This window comes from Ceratotherium simum, chromosome 30 (assembly GCF_057802395.1).
Source record: "Ceratotherium simum simum isolate JZ-2026a chromosome 30, ASM5780239v1, whole genome shotgun sequence".
Classification (NCBI taxonomy): domain Eukaryota; kingdom Metazoa; phylum Chordata; class Mammalia; order Perissodactyla; family Rhinocerotidae; genus Ceratotherium; species Ceratotherium simum.
The window spans coordinates 29,738,810-29,753,798 of NC_141929.1; the positions used below are offsets into that span (position 1 = coordinate 29,738,810).

At 47.6% G+C, this 14,989-nt stretch overlaps 1 protein-coding gene across 2 annotated transcripts in view; it reads left to right on the plus strand.

Moving 5' to 3' along the window:
• Positions 1–473: 473 nt before the first annotated feature.
• Positions 474–14,989, plus strand: part of CES5A (carboxylesterase 5A) — a 36,808-nt gene continuing 22,292 nt past the window's right edge. The window contains exons 1-8 of one of the 2 annotated variants that reach the window (XM_004431618.3): positions 474–576; positions 1,694–1,898; positions 3,984–4,122; positions 5,579–5,712; positions 8,850–9,003; positions 10,478–10,582; positions 12,419–12,523; positions 13,844–13,984. In XM_004431618.3, the coding sequence (XP_004431675.3) occupies positions 474–576; positions 1,694–1,898; positions 3,984–4,122; positions 5,579–5,712; positions 8,850–9,003; positions 10,478–10,582; positions 12,419–12,523; positions 13,844–13,984 (1,086 nt within the window). The remainder of the gene's footprint in view (positions 577–1,693; positions 1,899–3,983; positions 4,123–5,578; positions 5,713–8,849; positions 9,004–10,477; positions 10,583–12,418; positions 12,524–13,843; positions 13,985–14,989) is intronic. The other variant, XM_087420339.1, reaches the window with a different exon arrangement.

The window sequence follows — 14,989 nt, forward strand, 5'->3', positions numbered from 1 at the left end:
ATCGCAGACCTCTGGTTTGGTGTACTTACGTTGTCACAAGCCAAATGTTTACTGGCGTTGAGAAGTCGTTTGCCCTTTAGACAGAGCATGTACTGTCCAGTTTTCCATAGTCCTCACCACTCCCCATTAATCTCTCCTGACCTGCTTAGTTCGCTGTTGTTTGCTGCCTCCTGGCCCCCGCAGGCATCTGAATTGAGGCCTCGGACTTATCTGATCCCAAACATCCTTTCTACCATCCTATGACCCCAAAGCCTCACAAATTATCTTTCTCCAGCTCAAGAGTTAATCATCAGCTTCTTCTTATGTAAATCAGAACAGGAAAGTCTTGCTAGGCCAAGTCTTCTGAAAATCTTGGCTTGACGCTGTTCTTCACCAAGCCTGCATCCTGTGTCTGCCTGCTCAACATTTGTCTACAGACAGGAAGACCTTTCTTGTCCCTGACCGAAGCTCTCTGAGGCCGGCAGCGGCTGTGGATGTCCAGGGAGTTCAGGCGGGTCAGCCAGATGAGTGGGGAGTGGGTGCACCCAGGCCGGACCCTGATCTGGGCTCTTTGGGTTGTTGCAGCTGCCATCGAGGGTGAGACACCCAGTGGGAGAGGAGGGTTCTCAGAAGATGGGGTGGGGGGACTTCCCAACTTGAAGGATTTTCCACTGGTAGAAATGAATTTATTTCTCAGAGGTCTCTGAGGGCCCATGGAGGGCTGTGAGTAGCCTCAGGACGCCTGACCAATGTCTTGGTGTTGCTGAAATCCCCAGGGACAGAGTCTCCTTCTTGGGCGCAGGTGAAGCACAGAAGACCCTGGTTCTGCCCCTGACTTGTTTGCAGTCTGTGGGAGGCTCAGAGACCCCTCTGTCCTGGGCACTGGGGAGGGGTATAGGGGAGGATCCCGTGCTTCTGTAGAGCTGGCTGCCCTGTAGGACCTGCACTATTGAAATGACATTAGAACAGGTAGTGCCAAGACACCTGGGTCTTGCTAACTAAATAGCTGGGCGGTTAACTTCTCAAGGCTCCATATTCTGTATGGAAACCCAGAAGCTCACACGTTCAGTCTCAAAAGTATCATCCTCAGACTCCTGGAGGTGGACGAGCTGACTTCATGTGGCATCCGCATGAGAACTTTTTATTTTCATTGCTTTCTATTTATTTTCATGTGTATTCAAAATCATATACCTAACTCATCAAAACCACAATTGCATATATATTATTGCTTAGGATTCCTCTAGGTAAAGTTTTAACAATTTATTTCATGTAATTTTAAGAAAAATAAAAAGCCAATAGTCATATAGTGGATGCACAGACATGCTAGCAATTGTGCTGGTGAGCATGAAAATGACTGAGATTCTGGGCCCAAAGTGGGAAACTCTGGGCCAGACGATTTTGTGCAGTCCTAGGGTCTGTAGAGCCTGGATGTATCAATTCTACAGTAATTTGGGTTCCCAAATTAGTGGGGAAAATTTTGTGGCTTGGTGCTGTGCACCTGGGAGAAACCAAGTCGGTGCTCTGGTGCAGGTGACTTCTAAGGCCATCTTGCAGGAAGCAGTGGGCATGGGTTCTTTGATAAGGAACCCAGATACTTCTTGTTGCACCACCTCTGGGCTGAGAAAGAGCGCCCTCACTGGGGGGAGCTCCGAGTTCGGCTTATTCCCAGCCTCTTCCCAGCCAGCCCCTGATTCCTTCCCTTGTGTTCCCTCAGGGCCAGCTGCAGAGGCACCAGTGAGAAACACCAGGCTGGGATGGGTCCGAGGAAAGCAAGCCACTGTGCTGGGAAGCACCGTGCCTGTGAATGTGTTCCTCGGGGTCCCCTATGCTGCACCCCCTTTAGGACCCCTGCGATTTGCGAAACCAAAGCCTGCTTTGCCCTGGAATGACTTCCGAGATGCCACATCCTACCCTAAATTGTAAGACCAGGCTTGGTGCCATGGGTGGCCTGCGACTAGGAGTGGGGACAGAGAATTGAGGGAGAGTAAAGGTCATGCAACCCAATGGGAAGGGAGGGGGTGTGCGCTGGGGAGGAGAAGGGGAGGCTACAGCACGGGACCAGTGCTTCAGCGATTGCATGGCTCCAGTTAGCCGATCAGCGGAGTCTCTGGAGGCATTATTCAGAACATGCAGATTCTCTGGCCTCAGTTCCGTACTTCCTAAATCACAGTCTCCAGAGCTGGACCCAGGAAACTGGATTGTCTGAAAGTTCTCTAGGGATTCTGAGGACCAGTCAGGTTTGGGAACCACTGAGATGGGCTTACTGAGTCTGACTGTCAAGGTGTTTCTGTGTAACCTCTCACCCAGGCTTAGTCTCCAAGGTCAGACTGGAAGGGCTTTAGAGGAAAGAACCACACTAGAGGGATTTTAGCTCTAGCAGTCAACACTGTGCCTAATGCAGGGTCTGGCCCAGAGTGAGAAACCCATAAATACCTGTGGAATGAATGCACGAGTGTGTCTCTGTGACGCAGGAGGACTGGGAGGTAAGGAGCTCCCAGTCACTGCAAATTTTCAAGCTTAGGTGGGCAACCAGTGTCCAGATGAATTGTGGAGGGTCCTTGTGGATTGGGTGGGAGGTGAGATTTGGAAATCCACAAGAATCTTCTGACTGTTCAGATTCTGTGAAGCCATCAGGTTGGTCACATTGGTTCCTGGCATTGGAGTCCCAGGCAGAAGGAATACCCTGGTGCCAGGAAGCTCCCTAAACCACAGAAGAAGACCCCATGTGGCCCGGGCACTGAGGACACTAAGCCAAAACTCATCTGTTCATTCATTGTTTCATTCAAATAATACCCATTGAGAACCAACTCAATAACTGACTCTCCATTAGGCCCTGAGGGACACCACAGTGGGTTAGACACAGCTGCCCTCAAGGAACTTGTAGATGGAGAGTGGTGGTGGGGACACAAGCAATAATGACAATTAAAATGTAGAATGACAAGGGCAATCGTTAGGGGGTCAGAGAAGGGTGCTGAGGAAGAGCCCCCTAGCCTCACCTTGAGGGGATGTTGGGGATGGTTCTGTCGAAAGCATGAGGCCTTGATTTCTGATAAACGACATACAAAGGGGCAAAAAGGCATAAACACTTGTCAGGGGGTAGATGTGCATTGATGGTTTCCTGCTGCCCAATCTGTACATCATTCTATTAAAAAAACCAACTAACATTAATTGAGCACTTAGTAGAAATATTCACATATATAATCTCACTTACTGTGTGTCAGGCTCAGTGCTAGGGCCTATGAGGTACCGAGGTGACTAATACAGAGTCCGAGGCTTTTTAGCTGCTCACAGTTGAGTTGGGGAAGATGATAATACTCATGTACAATCCTAGCAGAAGTTCTAGGAAAGAACATAAAATATGTAGGTGTTTTCAAAGAAGAGCTATAGTCTAACTGGAGAAATCTCAGACGGCTTCTTGGAGGAGGTGGCACTTGGACTGAATCTGAAAGAAAGGGAAGCACCTGAGCAAGCAGATGTGGGAAGAGAGCAGTCTGGGCAGAGGGACCACTTGGGCAAAGGCTTGGATGCAGGACTCTCCCTGAACGCCTACCTCAGTTGGTTCCTGGTGGAGAGGCCTAGAAATGTCCTTTTGTTCCTCTGGGGGCAGAAGAGGGAGGTGCCAGAGCAAAACCCCTGATATGCAACCCAACGTCAAACCCTCTGCAGTTTGGGGAATTGCTGAGCGAGCTTGAGACTCTGTGTGTGTGTCTGGATTATGGTGGTGGGTGTAGGCATGGGTGGGTGCTGGGAGTTAAGGGTACAATTATTCTGCACAATGTATTTTCCTACCTAGGAAGCTGATCAAACAGAATTATAGTTTGTTTGTTGGTTTGGGCCACCACGGGGTGGGGTGGGGCATAATTAGACTTTGTACCAATAGCTCCCATATGCCTCTTCTGCTCAGGCACAGGAGACCGCCAGGCCTCCCTGCTGTCACAGGAACTGGCCCCTCCCAGGCAAGTTGGCTGACAGCAACTCTGGGGTTTCTCCTCCCCTCTTCCAAGGTGCCTCCAGAAGGCAGAGTGGCTGCTCTCGGATCAACACACTCTCAAGGTGCATTACCCCAAATTCGAAGTGTCGGAAGACTGCCTGTACCTTAACATCTATGCGCCGGCCCACGCGGACTCTGGCTCCAAGCTCCCCGTAAGGATGCCTGCCGTGCTGGGGGCTCCAGCTAGCAGCTTCTTGGCCTGGGGTCCAGGCCGAGTGGCTGGGTGTCTGGGATCGGACCTAGCCCTGTTGGGAAAAAGGGACGTGTAATCACTTGACATGCCAATAATTTTCTTAAAAAGCCATTCTAATGACAGATTCGCTGCATCTTCTCTGCTGATCACTTCTTTATTGGCAGTGACTTGACTTTTGATTTTTACTTTGTTTTGTTTTTCCCCTCCGTTGAGTATTCAGTGGTCCGGAAACATTTAGCAAAGACACTGCTTAAAGGACTCTGATTTTTTTTTTTTGTTGGGGAAATCCTTTTTTAAAGAGGATAATTAGATTCTCCAAATTTTCTGTTTACAATGAAGACAGGTAATAATGTGAAGTATTTCATTTAAGAACGCAAAGGTCCCTGTATAAGTGAGTAGGAAAGGTACAGTCTACCATCTAATTTTAAGCACACCCTCTCATCATCCTCTCTCTCCATGCCACTGCAATGGGAGGCTGGCTCTATGTATTGTAACAGCAACATCTATCGAGCACAGACTATGTGCCAGGCACAGTACATTATCTCCTCTACCCCCGATAATCACCTGGAGGGTAAGGATCATTGTATCCATTCTACAGGTGAAGATGAGGACAGGGAGGGCATAAGCGACTTGTTGCATGTTGTATGCACAGTAAGTGGCAGATCCTGGTGCCAAAGACAATGCTTTTTCCAGTTATCCTTTTCCCTCAGTGGCTTTCTTCTCTTTTCCTGCCCCAAGTGCTGTAGTCCCTAATATGACCTTAAAAAAGAGAATGGAAGGGATTTATTATTAACATATCAATAGTGATAATACCATTTGAACAATGTTTTATGTTCCCCGGTCCCAATTTTTCTAATCAATAAAGTAAAATTTCCACACTTTTCCTTTTTTCTCTCTCCTCTCTTCTCTTCTGTCTGTAGGTAGGAAAAAGCCTTAGATTAAAACAGCTTAAGATGCTTTTGCTCTCATACATGGCTTACAAAGATTTCCATCTTCCTGTGGGTCACAAGTTCAATGATATTTAGTTAACCTTTTCTGAGCACTTGAAATATGCCAATATTGTTCTATGAACTTTAGACACAGAACCTTTTTTAAACTTCATGATAATCTCATAAATGAGATACTTTCATCTTTCACTTCTTTGAGATGAGATAAAGGAGCCTCAGAGAGGCTAAATAACCTGTCCAAGGTCATACAGCTAGTCAGTGGCAGAGCTGGGAATCAAACCCAGGCACTCAGATGCCAGAGCCCACATGCTTACCCCTGGGACTTCTTCAAAAGACAAAACCTCTGATGCTATTTAGGAAGGAAAGTGAGACATTTATATTTCCCTAAAGAAAGAAGGTCCCAGCATGCATGGGGAGGGGATGTGGGTGCCCGGCGGGCTGGCTGGAGAGTTCCTTTCCCCTCCTTAGGTCATGGTGTGGCTCCCTGGGGGTGCCTTTCAGAGCGGCTCAGCCTCCATCTTCGATGGGTCTGCCCTGGCCGCCTACGAGGATGTGCTGGTCGTAACCATCCAGTACCGGCTAGGGATGCTTGGCTTCTTCAAGTGAGTATCCCCAAGTGATTGACACTCCTGATCTCCAAGGGGCAGCTGGGAAGCAGCCACAGGGATTCGCTGCCCAGTAACTAAGGAGGAATGAGCCTTTAGTGACATTGAACAACTTTGGCCCAAATTATCTAATTTTAGCAGCAATAACAGATAAATCTCCAGGTCTTAGTGGCTTAAAACAATAATGTCTCTTTCTCAGTAAAGTCAAGTCCAATTGAGTGTTGCTGACTGACAGACATCCTTCCACATGATCAATCAGGGACCCAAGCTCCTTCCATCTTGTGGCTCTGTCCTCCTGGAGGGCCCTGGACCCTCTGCATTTGGCCAGCAGGTTGAGAAAGAGCGCAGAGGATCATGTGAGGGAGGTCTTTCTGGGTCAGCCTGGAGGTGGCCTTCATCATTTCTGTTCACATACTGTTAGCAGAGCTCAGTCGTGTGGCCACACCCAACTGCAAGGGAGATGGGGAAATGTAACCCAGCTGTGCGTCCTAGAAGATGAGGACACAGTGTGCGAGCAGTTAGTAGTCTCTGCCATAGGGCCCCACCTCAAGGCTCCTCAAATGCTCACCGGACAGTAATCACTCCATTGCATAGGCTTCCCTCCCTCCAATAATATCTGACATATAGTATACTGGGTGCTTGCTATGAGCCAGGTACAGTTCTGTGCACTCGCCATGCACTATTTCAGCTCACCCTCAGAATAATCTTATGAGAAACATACTGTTGTCATTCTCCCTTTACAGTTGAAAAACGGACGCACAGAGAAATGAAGAATTTCCCAGAGGTCACAGGACAGAGCTGGGGCTCTTGGCCACTTCTATTATCCTACTTAGAGCATGGCAGAACCTGAGCCCTGGCCAGGGTGCGATGTGAGCCAAGAGGAGTATTGAGGGGCCACTGTCAGATACTGTGGGGAAGGCAGCAACGAGTCCAACGTGAATTCTTCCCTCGAGAGGCTTTCAGTGTCATGAGGGAGAGAACACAGAGACATAAGTACCAGTGCTACCAGGTGGGACATGATTAATGCTCTGAGAGTGTGAGGCAGGGGGGCAGTAGAAACAGAGGAGGGAGCTATAAGGAATCAGGGAGGCTTCATGAGAGAGGTGGCATTTGAATTGCACCTTAAAGATGAAGTTGGGTTTGGGGAGGAGGGGTTGGGTGAGAGCATACTTGGCAAAGAGGGCTGCTTGAGCAAAGGCTAGGAGGCAGGAAGGAAATGTAGCAGCACGTAGGCCTGGAGCAATATTTGCAAACTGTATTTTCAGCCTGTAGAAGTGGGAGGTGGCTCTGGGGCTGCAGTGGAGGCAAGGAGGGCTGAGAGGGGGGCCCTGACCAGAGCGATTACACTTTTAGCTGCTCTGTGCATTGGGATTCTGCATAAGATTCCTTTGGCAGAAAGGTTTCCAAAGATTGTTTATAGTATCGGGGTTCCAGTAGGCAGGTAGATGAGGATACAGCAGGAGATGGATGTGGAAAGGCAGGAACAGGCCAGATTGGGAAAGGCCTTGAATGCCGGGCTGTGCATGGAGGCTGGGCTTTTTCCAAAACAGAGTGAGGGACCCAGGAATGCCCCGCAGAGGAGGATAGCAACAAGGTCACTCCGGAGCAGAGTGGAGGCTGGGCTAGGGGTGCCTGGGCTGCAGATGGGGAGGCTACTGCACAGTCTTGATGCAGGCCGTGGAGTGAAGCAGGGTGGTGGCTGAATAACTAGAGTGATGGCTCACAAGTACACGGTGCTTATGTGGGCCAGCACTGTCACTCTTCGTGACAACTGTGCCAAGCAGCCACCATCATTATCCTCATTTTAGACATGAGAACATTCAGGAAAAGCAGGTTAAGTGACTTGCCCAAGGTCATCCAGATCATAAGTGACCAGGTTATGAATCAAGATAAATAGAAATGGAGAAATGGGGACCTATGTGGGAGCCACGATGGAATGGAGGTAAAATTGGCAGGGCTTGGCTCCTGCAGGTTTGGGGGTCGTAGAAGAGAGAAGGCAGAGTTAGAGCCAGCCCAGGGGTCATGGGCTCAGGGGAGGTGTAGTGGGAGGGCTGGAGGATAGAGGGACGTAGGATAGATCCCGGGATTACTCACATACATGGTGTATACCACAGGGATGTTTTGGTCTGGGCATTTCTTTGGTTCTGTTGTATTTTCCCTTATTTCCCCATTAACTGCTCACCCCTCCTGGGAAACATGCTATTCTGTAGGGGCATGGGGGCATGGTTAGGATCATGGACTCTGGGCTAGACTTGTTGGGTTTGAGTCCCAAATCTGCAGCTTTCTAGCTCTGGGGCAAGGGATTTAACCTCTCTGTGCCTCGACTTCCTGTCTGTAAGAAGGAGACTGTGTATCCTTCAGTGTCCTTAGGGCGTGCTCACAGATTTCATTGATGGGGGTGGCGTGAGCTATGGCCATGGAGAAACGTAGCCACCGCGCAGACCACTTCCCAGCAGAGAGGGGGCATATGGAGTGATGGAATAAACTTCCCAGTCTCTGGATATCCCACCCTGAAGCCCCCAGGCATTGCCTCCCACTGATCACACACAGCTGGAAGCATGGGTGATGCAGTTCATGGAGCTCAGCCTTTTGGGAGCAGGACAGAGAAGGGTGGAGAGAGGACCTAGGCGGAGAAGGAGAAAAACTAGCACCACTGACTTCTCAGGTTGGGAGGATCATAGGACAATCAGTCCTAAAGCCCTTAGGACAGTGTTGTGCATGGTGCTGCCACTGCTGCTGTTATTATCTTTATTATTCATTTAGTCATTCATTGGAACCTCTGTACCCAGCGAGGTCTGGCTCCTTGGTGCAGACCAACTCTTAGGAGAAGGACTCTTCTGGAATCCATGGATTCAGGGGAGCCTATGAATATCCTGAAATAGCACATACAAGATTGTCTGTGCATTTTTCTGGGGTGCATAGCTTTCATCAGATTCTCAAAGAAACCCAAATCCCAACAGAGAGTGAGAACTAAGCCCAGTTTTCCTGGCTTCCTGGGCCTCGCACTCTCGGCTTCTCCCCAGCAGGAATGGGGATGCCCTGACACGAGCCCATAGCCTCCACCACCAACTCCATGGGCAATGGGAAGCAGATGGTGGCCGACTGAGCATTCTCACCCTGCCTCTTGCCCCCAGCACAGGGAACCAGCATGCTCCAGGGAACTGGGCCTTCCTGGACCAGATGGCCGCCTTAACCTGGGTCCAGAAGAACATCGAGTTCTTCGGTGGGGACCCACACTCTGTGACCATCTTTGGAGAGTCAGCGGGAGCCATAAGTGTTTCTAGCCTTGTGAGTTCTTCTCTTTGAGACTTGAAGGAACCTCGGTGGGGGAGGTTGAAAAATGAAGATGATGGATCACTCACAGCTGATTGGTGCTTCACGTTGAAGAAACAATTTTATAGACTTGTCTCCCTCGAGCATCACAAATACATCGTGAGTTAGGGGCTCAGTGTCATTTTGAGGACAAGAGCTGTCATCAGGAGAGTTTAAATGAATTGCCCAAGGTCACACAGTGAGTGATAACTTGAGGAAAAATCCCTTATATTTGTAGAGTTGAAATGGTATTCCCTGGACTGGTAATTAGTTGTTAATAGAAAAACTCAGCTAAAGCATAAAATAACAAACGATGCCTATAAGCATTTCATTTTAACTAAAACATAAAATGTACATTTTTTTCACTGGTGGTTTGATATGGTGCCTTATCTTTTCAGAGGTGATCTGTTGACTTGAGGGCCAACACGGGCTTTCTTGCATAAACCACCACAGAGCTCACTGCCCTCAGGTTGCAGTTTCAGTGTGTTTACAGCGATCAGGAACTTAAAGATGCCTGCAGCGTAGTCTGTGAATGTAACACACTTAGGGAGTTTTCTATTTCCCTCCACATATTTTATTCTTTTCTTGTTTACACCTAATTTGACAGCAGAAGTTTTTAGCTACATGCCTTTATCAAGGTTTTTTTTCCCTCAACACAATTTTGTTTTCTTTTTACACACATACTTCATTGGTTCCCATGATATTTCGTCAATTATGTAATTATAACAACAAGTGTAACTGACAAAATATGTTTGGAAGCAAACACACTGGACTCTCGGCAAGAAATTGGTGGGAATAGAAATAGGCAGAAGTGCTAGAAAATGGCCCACTGGCTCCGAGTGATCAGCATTTCCTGGGCATCAGTTAACACATTAAGCACAGAAGTTGGTTACAGGGAGGTGGGTTCAGAGAGCTTCTGCTGTATAACACTTCACGATGTACAAGGTATTTCTATATCTTCAAAATAACCTTCTAAGGTGGATTGTAGTAACTAAACTTTACATATATGATAACAGCCACCATTTCACGAGTGCTTAGTATTTCACCAGACACCGTGCAAAGCCTTCTATATTCATTATTTCTCTTACTCCTCACAACAATTCTGTGATATGGGCTCAATTTTACTCCAGTTTTATGGGAGTAAACTGATGCCTAGAAATATTAAGCAGCTTGCCTGAGGTTACCCAGCTAGGAAGTGAAGGAGCTAGCCCTCACATGCCAGAATGCTTGACCTCTAAGTTCATGAGGAACCTGGGGCTTGGATAGGTTAAATAACTTGCCCAAACCTTCAGATCTAGTCCTTGAACCCCCAAACCAGAACTTTTTTTCCCTAAGGTAACTGCTCTTAGGGAGGCTTCCTGGGAAGGTTTCTTTCAGGAAGGGATGGGTGGTGTGTAATGGGTGGGGAGCCCCCTGATAACTTCCTTGGTCTCCTATGTTCTCTCTCCAGATTCTGTCCCCCATGGCTAATGGCTTATTCCACAAAGCCATCATGGAGAGTGGGGTGGCCATCATCCCTTACCTGAAGGCCCTCGATGATGAGAGGAATCAGGCTGTAGGTATATTGTTAACACCTCTCCAGCTTCCTCTCTTGGCCAGGAGAGAATGTGGTCAGGTGTCCATAGACCATGTGCTTGGCTGTCCTTACTGACCATGGCCAAAGAGTCTGATGCTGGCCCAAGGTGGACCTGTTGCTCCATGGGAGGCCTGGTTCAATACGAAATGGGTCCAGGTACACAATAAAATACTGCCGGTGTGCACGTATTTGTGCGCGTGTGTGTGCGTGAGTTCCTGTGTATGTGTAAGTGTGTGTGACTGTTCTTACATCTTATTCATTATTCTTTGCCTGTGATGTATAACTCAGTGCCCTGTATTATACGCAGCTCATCTCCTGTACCTAGTCTACTCCACCTAGAGTACTATGATAGGAAGGATTCTGACGCTGTTTGCGGCTCAGTGGGAAATAACACTGTGACTGATTAATGCTGTCTGGCATGGATTGTGAGGGGGAGGTGAGGCATACGCCCCAGATATTCATCATCTGTCATCTTGTCTTCGTGCTCTACCAGCTGGTGAGGACCTGGAGAGCAAGGTCTCTATATCTTTCACATCCCAGCATAATGTCTGGTGTATATTAGGCTACTATGAATGTTTGCTGAATGAATGAGTTAACAAATGGGCTGATTCATTCACTGAGTATTAATTAAGCACTGGGCTGTGGAGCCATCTCCTGGGTATTATTCAGTTGAGTGGTGTATTTTCTTAAACATCTTATAGAAAATAACAACATACACCAAGAGTAGAAACAGAGTTATCATAATGCAAAAATACCCTCACTACACAGGGAGCGTTGATTTTGGTAGTGTGATATATCAAGCTACTTTCAGTTTGTGCATATAGTTATTCATTCACCACTTGCATATTTAGTGCCCATTGCGTTCCCAGCTGTATGTTAGGACCTGTGGGTTTATAAGTGGAGAAGACATATACTAACTTGAGAAGACTATAATCTAACCTGGAATCCATGGCTGTGTTTTGGAGGTGGTCCTTGAACGCCTACAATTGTATGTAGACTCTATATGTTTGTGCATTTTCCCAGGGAGAGGGTTTGTAGCTTTCATTGGATTCTCAGAGCATCTATGACTCCAAGAAGAGTGAAAACCACCTCATTCAAGGGATAAGTTCTGCACATGTGGAAAGTCCAATGACAGGGCAAGATGTTTAGCAAAGGGCTAAGTAGAGAAGGTGGGGATTCTTGGAGTGATGGGAGATTAGAGAAGGAAGGGATTCATAGGGCTGCAGTGGTCTGAAAGGACATCCTGGAGGAAGTGAGACTTGAGCCTTAAAGGATGAGTAGAATTGGTGTAGGGTAGAAAAAAAATGTTGAGGGCATTCCAGGCTGGGGATGGGGGTGAGGCTTGAGCAGAGCTGACAAGCTGAGACTGATCCGGAGTCATGCCTCAAATGACAATGAAGGAGCTTGCAAAGCTGCTCCTCAATCTTGGGGCTCCTGGCTCCATTTAGTGCCCCAGAGTGGGCTTCTGGGCTCTGTGGGACCTAGTACCAATGGATCTAACACCACAGGACTGGTGTCTTCGTGACCAAGAATCTTGACTCCATTCCATGGCTGCAGACTGACAAACCACCTCCCCCAGCTCTGGCGATTACCAAAGATGGCAAGGAAGGTCAGGCAAGAAAGTAACAGTAATGCAGTGCCAACCTGTCCTCCATGTGTACATTCCATCATAGGCACATGGGGGTGGGGATGGGCAACAGGTTGGACTTCATATATGAAGGATCAGCCTGTGGCTGGATCGAAGACTCCTTCCAACTTTCATTTTCCTGGAGGCTTTCAATACTGTGGTCTGACCTGGTCCTTCTCTGGAAATAGTTGCAGGTGATTGCGAATATCTGTGGTTGCAATTCGTCAGACTCCATGGCCCTGCTGCAGTGTCTGAGGGCAAAATCCTCTGAGGAGTTGCTGAGCATCAGCCAGGTGAAGAGGGAGGGCAGAGTTTGGGTGCCCTTTGAATGGGGAGGTAGACAAATCCTACCACTCTCTTATTTATTTTGATTTGGGACTTGGAAAGATGGGGATTGGGGATTTATAGGAATGGCTCCAAAAAAACACTGTGGAACATAGAACGCGTACAGGTAATTTAAGGAACTTGGTGGGCCCGGGGTGCTGCTTCAACTGGAGAAGATCCAGCAAAATATGCGGTTGTCTCTAAGTCATTGAAGACATCTCAGTGGGAAGAGGGACCACACTTGTTCCACAAGCTGCCAGAAGCTGAAGTCAAGATCTCGAGGTGGAATTTCTCTTAGGAAGCCATTTCGGCTTGACATAACCAAGAACTTTCTAAAAACTCAGTTGTCTGAAAGAGGACCAGCTCCTTTAGAGGGCTTGAGATATGCAAGCTGGGTCTAGATGAGCACCAACCAATTTCAATCGCTGGATGATTCATTGGGCTGGATGAGCTTTTATGTCTGTTCCAATCTTGAGAGCCTCTGAGAGTCCTTGAGAGCGTGACATCATTATCTGTCAGATTCCAGCATTTGTTCAATAGTTACTTGGAATGGAGTGAGGATCTGCCGTGAACTGTGCTGGAGTCCGGGAAATGGATAATAAGTCCTTGATCCAATGTAGCATGAAAGCTCTTTTATGTCCTCCCTTCTACCCCCACTCCCAAAATAGAAACCTAAAAAAACCGTAATTATAGCCAGGTGTTGCTTCCTGAGACCCAAGAAATATCCAGCTAGATCCAAGGCACAGTGCCGAGAAAGACATCTCAGGAGGATGCTCGGACCAACCCCCATGACCCTGGCCATCCCCACCCCTCATCACTCTGCCTTGCATTTGGCCAGGGTTTCCATACTGGAGCATGCATCAGACTCACCTGGAGGGCTGGTTAAAACAAGTTTGCTGGGCTGCACCCCCAGAGTTTTGTATCCAGTAGGCCTGGAGTGGGGCCTGAGAATTTGCATTGCTAACAAGTTCCCAGGTGATGCTGATGCTGCTGGCCCAGGAGCCACACTATGAGAACCATTGTGTGAGGCTATTATTTTTCTTAGTAGGGAATATTATTATCCCCATTTAGCAGATGAGGAAACTAAGGCCCAGAAAAATTGAGTCCCTTTGCCTGGGTAAGTGGCAGAGCCGTCCAGGCAGCACTGATGCCTTGGTATGGGCCAACAGTGGCTTATTTTTCCTTAATGCATTTTGTAGAGTGGGTTGGCTCAGCTTGGCTAGGGTTTGGGGACGGCAGATTTTGTGAACAGAAACAGCTGCTGATTTTGCTCTTCTTCCTTACTTCAGAAAACCAAGTCTTTCACTCGAGTGGTTGATGGTTTTATCTTTCCCGAAGAGCCTCTAGAACTATTGACTCAAAAAACATTTAATCCAATTCCTTCTATCATCGGAGTCAATAACCACGAGTGTGGCTTCCTGCTGCCCATGGTAAGAATTCCGGCTGTGCCTCCTGTCGCTCGCTCAGCGCCAAGGCAGCCATTTGCTTCCACAGCTGGGCATTCCCATAGATGACACCAAACATGTGAGGGCTGGAGCCCATCAGCCAAGTACACAGTGATCATATTTCCCATCTCTGAAGGAGGGTAACTGAGGACCGGGGCAGCCACATCAAGTGTCCACCCTGCTCCTCGTAAAGGTTTATAGAGAGAGAAACAACTCTATAAGAAACTAAGAGAGGATGGGGTCCATTTGAGATTTGTTCAAAACATCACAAATGATTATTTCAAATAAGCACAGTTATTACTTCAAAGATGAAATCCATACAGGTTTGGAAAACTTCGGGGCTTTACACTTTCATGTCCAGCCTCGGTTATGGCATTTGACTTTCAAGAACGCTCTCTAAGCTTGTGCAAGTTGCAAAATTATTGAATCGTTGTATTCATTCAACAAGTATGAACTGGGCATTTACTATAAGCCCCACACTCTTATGAAAACTGAGCATTCAACAGTGAACAAGTCACGTGGTGCTGCCCTCTGCAAGCTTACATGATAGTGGGGAGAGACAAACGAAATGCGAGGTTTCCGAGAGTGATACGTTCCAGGAAGGACAGAAACTGGCAGAGAAGGCTTCTTTAGGGAGGAGAGAGGGTGGTCAGGAGAGGCTTCTCTGAGGAGGGATCGTGTGCACTGAGGCTTTAATGCTGAGAAGTAGCCATGATTTCTTGACCGTGGTGTTTGAGAAGACCCTCCCCGTTCGAAATAAACTTTTCATCTGTCCTCAGAAGAGTGAAGTGCTCAGATTCATTATACCATCAGAGCTCATTTGTATAGACCCACCTCCTCCTTTTAAGCTGGGGAAATGAGCTTATGAAATAGAAGTTACAAGACTAGTTGGTGGCCTTCTACAACCAGAACTCTGACTTCATTGGACTATTAAAGACATATCTGCCATAATTAATTTGATTTACAGAGCAATATTTTGGAGTAAGTGGG